The sequence below is a fragment of the Lacerta agilis genome, chromosome 4 (assembly GCF_009819535.1).
Source record: "Lacerta agilis isolate rLacAgi1 chromosome 4, rLacAgi1.pri, whole genome shotgun sequence".
Classification (NCBI taxonomy): Eukaryota; Metazoa; Chordata; class Lepidosauria; order Squamata; family Lacertidae; genus Lacerta; species Lacerta agilis.
In genome coordinates this window covers 9,039,993-9,047,557 of record NC_046315.1, presented here as the reverse complement: position 1 = coordinate 9,047,557, position 7,565 = coordinate 9,039,993, and the positions used below count along the sequence as shown (strand labels likewise).

At 49.6% G+C, this 7,565-nt stretch overlaps 1 protein-coding gene across 1 annotated transcript; it reads left to right on the top strand.

The window, feature by feature from the left end:
- The first annotated feature begins 761 nt into the window (after nucleotides 1-761).
- On the top strand, nucleotides 762-1,476 carry LOC117044949 (ubiquitin-conjugating enzyme E2 C-like). Its single transcript, XM_033145742.1, is given in 1 exon segment — nucleotides 762-1,476. A coding segment is annotated over 1 exon segment (540 nt). The 3' UTR covers nucleotides 1,302-1,476.
- Nucleotides 1,477-7,565: the final 6,089 nt, after the last annotated feature.

Genomic DNA, 7,565 nt, shown 5'->3' with positions numbered 1-7,565 from the left:
CCATCATAGCTGTCTTCCAATTAATTAGAAAGAGGTGTATCGGTGTATATTCGAAAGGGTTGCATCTTAGTGGTAGGGGATCTGCTAACATGTAGCAGGTCTTAGGTTCAATTCCTGGCATTTCCAGGTAGGACTTAGAAAGGTGCTTCCCTCAAACACATTAGTGTCAAAAATTCTGAGCTAGTACCTATTCCCTGTAGCACTTAAGGTTTTCCTTCTTAAGATTTTCCCCGGGCACCATTAGCCACCTCTTGCCACTGCTAAAATGTCAAGGTACATAAAACCCAAGACTGTTCAAAACATCTCAGAAGCATTTCTCTGCCTCCTTGGCAATAAACGTTGCTGGAACAACTCTTGGGTTGGGGCAACTGGCTAAAATGTTTTAAAATGTTTTGAAACAGTTTTAATTTTGGTTCCTCTGTTATATTTTTGTTGGGTTGGGGTTGGTTAAATGTTTAGCTGGGGCTGGTGGTTATTTTAATTTGGGCATAACTGTAAACTTCTTTATTCATTTATTGGTTTATTTAATGTCTGTACAAGATACAGTATTCTGTTTTTTTAATGTCTGATGTTTTAGTGTGTTTTTATATATGCTCAAAACAAAATTAAAAATAAAAAAATGGAGGCAGTGAGAGATTTTAATTTTTTTGGGCTCCATGATCACTGCAGATGGTGACAGCAGTCACGAAATTAAAAGACGCCTGCTTCTTGGGAGGAAAGCAATGACAAACCTAGACAGCATCTTAAAAAGCAGAGACATGATGGCCTCGCAGAACACCGACCCCGGCGCCACTGCCGCCGCCGCCTCCAGGAAGGCAGCCGAGCCCGGCAGCGCCGCCGCCCGAGGCTCCGTGCGGAGCAGGCTGCAACAGGAGCTGATGACTTTGATGATGTCTGGGGATAAAGGGATCTCAGCCTTCCCAGAGTCAGACAACCTCTTCAAGTGGATCGGGACCATTAATGGAGCAACTGGGACGGTGTATGAGGAGCTGAGGTACAAGCTGTCCTTGTAGTTCCCCTGTGGGTACCCTTACAGCGCACCCACTGTCAAATTCCTCACCCCCTGCTACCACCCCAACGTGGACCTGCAGGGGAACATCTGCCTGGACATCCTCAAGGACAAGTGGTCCGCTCTCTACGACGTCCGAACCACCCTTCTCTCCATCCAGAGCCTGCTGGGAGAGCCAAACATCAATAGTCCACTCAACACGGAAGCTGCAGAGCTCTGGAAAGACCAGGCAGCCTACAAGAAGTACCTTCACGAATCCTATGCGAAGCATATGAGGAACCAGGATACCTGATGCCCCCTCTGCCCCCCCATGCCCCACTCCTGTCTTTCGCCTCCCCCCTGGTGGTGTGCCTGTCTTTGCACCACTTTCTGTGTGAATGCCACACTGTATTATAGACTCGTTTTTAAATTTATTTGGCATTTTGTCCTGTGGATTAATGTATAAATAAACCTGTTTTCTTTTTGGTAAAAAAAAGAAAAAAAAAGCAGAGACATCACCTTGCCAGCAAAGGTCCATATAGTTAAAGCTATGGTTTTCCCAGTAGTGATGTATGGAAGTGAGAGCTGGACCATAAAGAAGATTGATCGCCAAAGAATTGATGCTTTTGAATTATGGTGCTGGAGGAGACTCTTGAGAGTCCCATGGACAGCAAAAAGATCAAACGTATCCATCCTTTAAAAAATCAGCCCTGAGTGCTCACTGGAAGGACAGGTCCTGAAGTTGAGGCTCCAGTACTTTGGCCACCTCATGAGAAGAGAAGACTCCCTGGAAAAGACCCTGATGTTGGGAAAGATGGAGGGCACAAGGAGAAGGGGACGACAGAGGATGAGATGGTTGGACAGTGTTCTCGAAGCGACTGGCATGAGTTTGGCCAAACTGCGGGAGGCAGTGGAGGATAGGCTTGCCTGGCGTGCTCTGGTCTATGGGGTCACAAAGAGTCGGACATGACTGAACGACTGAACAACAACAACAAGATACAGTATTCTGTTTTTTTAATGTCTGATGTTTTATTGTGTTTTTATATATGCTCAAAAAAAATAATAAAAAAAAATCCTTCCAGTAGCACCTTAGAGACCAACTAAGTTTGTTCTTGGTATGAGCTTTCGTGTGCATGCACACTTCTTCAGATATGCTGGTAGCCACCCAGAGGACTGGGGAAACCCAGCCAGATGGGCAGGATATAATAATAATAATAATAATAATAATAATAATAATAATAATAATGATGATGATGATCCATGGGGTCATGAAGAGTTGGACACAACTAAACGACCAAACAAATTATTATTATTATTATTATTATTATTATTATTATTATTATTATTATTATTATTATATCAAACACACACTATTTAATTAATAAACTAATGCACAATTTGCTGCTTTTTTGAGAGAGCCAACTCTGCTGTCTGAGGCAGCTGTCATACTCTGCCTAATGCCTGGGCCAGCCCTCCATTCGCTGCAGAATGAATAAGCCATGCATACAGTTTTCTGGAAGAGAATTTCTGAAAACCAGCTGATGCAGCTCCAGATCCCAGTGTGTGCTTTATGACTTGGAAAGCAACAAAGGAATTGCAAACAAGGGGAGGGGCGTTCTGGCTCTGTGTGGCATGCTTGCTGCCTTGCTACTTCTCTAAGAAAGCCTTTGGAGCTGATCTCCAGGTGTTCCACCCAAGACAAAAAGCTGTTAATAAAATCCCAAGCCCTCCTTTGGAATCTCAATGGGGCAAGCATTCCAAGGAAGCCAGCCGGTTTCTTGCATAACCCCAGCCAAGGAGAAAAACAGCTATTTAGGGCAAAATAAAAAATAAAATAAAAATTCCTTCCAGTAGCACCTTAGAGACCAACTAAGCATGCACACGAAAGCTCATACCTAGAACAAACTTAGTTGATCTCTAAGGTGCTACTGGAAGGAATGTTTTTATTTTGTTTTGACTATGGCAGACCAACATGGCTACCTACCTGTAACTGGAGCTATTTAGGAAACAATGCAATGACTCTAAGCCAGGGGCTGCTGTGCTTAGGTGATGAATCATGCTTGTGGCCCCCACCTTCCTCAAGCCTGGGGGGGTGATTTAGAGCAGGGGTCAGCCAACTTTTTCAGCAGGGGGCCGGTCCACTGTCCCTCAGACCTTGTGGGGGGCCGGACTATATTTTGAAGGGGAAAAAATGAACGAATTCCTATGCCCCACAAATAACCCAGAGATGCATTTTAAATAAAAGGACACATTCTACTCATGTAAAAACACCCTGCAGGCCCCACAAATAATCAAAAATGTATTTTAAATAAAAGGGCACCTTCTACTCATGTAAAAACACGCTGATTCCTGGACCATCCACGGGATTGAGAAGGCGATTGGGCCACATCCGGCCCCTGGGCTTTAGGTTGCCTACCCCTGGTTAAGTTACCCCTGGTTTATGGAAGATAATCTTACTCGGCTATGAGTGATCGCCAAAGAAGAAGTAGTATCACCAGCCAAACATTGTGGTCTGCCGATATAACACAATGTTCAGAAAACAAACTGTGTTGGCCTCACCCCACAAGGTGCTAGGTGAAATAGCCACAGCTCTCACCACAGGAGCTGATGTGGTTTTACCCTAGCTCCTCATGGGCTGGAACAATGCAGCTTTGTTTGCATGGCTCAACTGGGCACAGGAGGGCTCTCAATCCCCAGCTGGGCTTCCTCCACACTTGTGTGAGTGGTGAGAGCCTTGGTGCTCCTTTGCGCATCTCAGCTGGGGGGGCGGGAAAGCTTCTGCCCCCTCAGCTGAGCTTTAAATTGCTTGTGCCCCCAGCTGAGCGAGCCCCATGCCTCTCTGGCTCCCATGTCAGGTATTGGGGCTTGCTCAGCTGGGGTGGGTGGGAACAGTGGGGAAAGAAGCCGAGGGAGGAGTAAGCTGTAACAGTTCCATGGTGGCCAAGTGACAACAGCATGCAAGTGTGCATGCATGCTGCAAGACATGCTAATGTCATGTGTGGATGTTGCGGGGGCATGCTGATGTCAGGCGCGCATGCCATGGGTGCTGACATCGGTCGGCCCCGCGCCCCCTCCATCGCTGGGGAAGGCGAGTCGCGTGGCAAGTGAAGATCTACATCAGGAACAAAGGGGGTAAGAAAGATGGATGATGGGATCTTGGGGATCCTGCCAGCTGAGGCACTTGCTCCTCAAGGGTGGACCAGCCCTGACAGATCACACACATTAGGCTGGCCACATGTAGGCCTCTGCTTGGCGCTTGTGAAAACAGATGCTGGACTCAATAAAAAAATTGTCCAGTAGCACCTTAAGAGACCAACTAAATATGTTCCAGGTATAAGCTTTCTTGTGCATGCCCACTGCTGGACTAGATGGAGGTACTGGCCTGATCCAACAGGCAGACTCCGAAGTTCTCTTCTTCAAATTTTTCTTACTTCTGTACTTCCACGTGTAAATTTACTCTCAAGTAAGCTTTCTGACTTGACGCGGGTGGCGCTGTGGGTTAAACCACAGAGCCTAGGGCTTGCTGATCAGAAGGTCGGCGGTTCGAATCCCCGCAACGGGGTGAGCTCCTGTTGCTCAGTCCCAGCTCCTGCCCACCTAGCAGTTCGAAAGCATGTCAAAGTGAAAGTAGATAAATAGGTACCGCTCCGGTGGGAAGGTAAACGGCGTTTCTGTGCGCTGCTCTGGTTCGCCAGAAGCGGCTTTGTCATGCTGGCCACATGACCCGGAAGCTGTCTGCGGACAAACGCCAGCTCCCTCGGCCAGTAAAGCGAGATGAGCGCCGCAACCCCAGAGTCATCCACGACTGGACCTAATGGTCAGGGGTCCCTTTACCTTTAAGCTTTCTTTAATAAGGAAAGCACAACCTGGCTGGTCAGTATTTCTCCGGAACTGCATTTTGTGTGAAAGGTACTTGCTCCTCATTATTTTCCCCTGTGTGTGGCTGTTTAAACTCTTGAGCTACCCATGTACTTGTTCTTCTGGTGGCTGTATAACGACCCCCCCCCCCCTTCCTGTAGGAGCACATAGACTTTGTAGTCTGAGAGATGAACTGTCCACCTAGATCAGGGGTCAGCAAACCTTTTCAGCAGGGGGCCAGTCCACTGTCCCTCAAACCTTGTGGGGGGGGCGGCGGACTATATTTTGAAAAAATAATAATGGACGAATTCCTATGCCCCACAAATAACCGAGATGCGTTTTAAATAAAAAATAAAAGCACACATTCTACTCATGTAAAAACACTAGGCAGGCCCCACAAATAACCCAGAGATGCATTTGAAATTAAAGCACACATTCTACTCATGTAAAAACACTGTGATTCCCGGAACGTCCGTGGGCCAGATTTAGTAGGCGATTGGACTGGATCCGGCCCCCAGGCCTTAGTTTGCCTACCCCCATGACCTAGATCTTAAGACCTGTTTAAAGGGTTCTGAATGAAACTGGGTATTTCCCTTTTCCCTGTTTAATTCCTTCGTGAACGCTTGTGCCTGCATGATAGAAGAATGACCGTGTGACCTTCCCCAGTCGTGTTTGTGTGCCTATAAGGCAGCGTGGATATTTCTGAGAATTGGAGGCGTTGTCTCTTGAGATTCCTGCATTTCAGGGGGTTGGACTAAATGACCCCAGGGTCCCTTCCAACCCTACAAATCTATGTCTATGAATGATGGTCTCTCTCTCTCATATTCCAATTTTTATTTCAATTGATTCCCATTTCCGCCGATCGATCCCCGAAGCTCTCACCCAGCGAAATCCCGCGCTGTGCGTAATTACGCTTCGCCATCCCTAATCCTGCTGCTTCCACCGGGAAATCATGACGGTGCGTTTCTCCTCAAACTTTCCCCAGCGCTTTGCCGGCCGGCGCAGCCCTTTTGGCTACGAGCTCCTCTCCTTCTCTGCCCCCTTCCAACCCCACCTCCCTACCTCCTGAAAAAAGGCGACGGCGCCGAGCAGGACACCCCCCGCAGCCATAGGAGAGAGGCGGGGCCGAGGGAGGCGAGCCAATGGGCGAGGCGGGGGTAGGTGGCCACGGGGGCGGGCGCTGCCGCAGTCCTCGGGTGGGCAAGGTAGGAGCAGGCGGAGGCTGGCCGGCCGCTGTGACAATAGGGGCGGGCCGAGGGCACGACGCGGCTGGGCGGGCGGCCTCGCCTCGCTGCGGAGCGCCGGCCGAGGAATCGGCAGCCCCAGAAGCCGCGGAGAGGAAGGAGGAGGAGAGAAAAGCCATCCCGGCTGCCTGGCCGGCTTGCAGCAGCAGGAGGAGGCGGCGGCGGGGAGAAGCCGGTAAGTCCCCTTAGCTCAATGCCACCAGCCGGACACGCGGGAGCAGCCGCAGAGCCAGCGCTGCCCGGGGCTCCGGGCTCCGAGCAGCCGCGTCTCCAAATTCCCAGGCGCGCGCCGGCGCTGCGCTCCGCTCCGGGCGCTGCCAAGTTTGCGCCTTCGCGGGGAAGAGTTCCTTATCTTTGTTTCGCTCTTTTTTTCGCAGCAGGAAGGGCGAGGATGAAAGGGATCGTCCTGGTGAAGTTTTATTTTTTTGGGGGGGGGGTGTCAATTTTTTTTTTGGGGGGGGGGCGTTGCGTGGTAAATCTGCCGCACCAAAAAAAAAGAAGAGAGAGGACACGACTGTACTGTATCGCCCTTCCTGTGAAAGGGCCGGTTCTCGTTCTTCTGCGTTTCATAGAATCCCAGGTTTCCCCGCCTCCTAGGTGTGGGGGTGTGCGCGCATGAAATTGATTTTCACACACACGCCCCCACGCGAAAAAAGGCACCTACGGGATTAGCAAAAGGCACTCGGCAGATGCTTCCTTGTCAGAATGCAAAATTGCAGGTTTTGTTTGCCCACCTCTCTCTCCACGCCCCTTCCCCCAAACAAGAAAATAAGAAGATCTGCCGCCGCCCCCCCCCCCAAGTGGATGGTGATGGGCTGCCTGCCTCCGTGTCCCTTCCATTCAAAAGAATCTCCTCTCCTCCGACGGGCCATTTAACAAAGGGACTCGACCCTGGGCTGCCGGCGCCCCTCCTCTTTTCCCAGGCTGAGCTGAGGACTGGGGCAGAGCCTCCTTGACTCCGGTGGGAGGATGGGAGCCGCCGGGTGTGTGAAGCACCTGGCTCCTTTTATCCGCCACCCGCTTGAGGAATTTAACAGCCCCCCCTCCCAACAAAGGCTTTCAAAATTGTTTTGGAGGCTTAACAGTACAATTCTCAGAAGTATGTCCCCGTCCCCCGCTCCTCCCCAAATTAGGTTCATTGGCACTTGCTCCCTGGGAAGTGTGTTTGGGGTGGCATGCTCTGCAAAGACACCCTTTGCATGACAGAAATGCAATTTTTGCAGAACTGCTGCTGAAATGTTTAGTTTCCCCTTTTTAAAAAATAAATAAATGAATCAGTTTTGCTTTGCTTTGGTATAATTGCAATGTAGATCTTGTGCTTTGGACGCTGGAAGAAGCGGGTCAGAGTTAAATTCCCCTAGCATCTCAGGGAACAGGATGAAACAAAAGTTGATCTGTTTTGTCCAAAGCTCTAAAAGTATTTGGGGGGTGGGTGGGTGTGAGTGAAATTTCCCAGCCTAGCCTTTGGGGGGGGG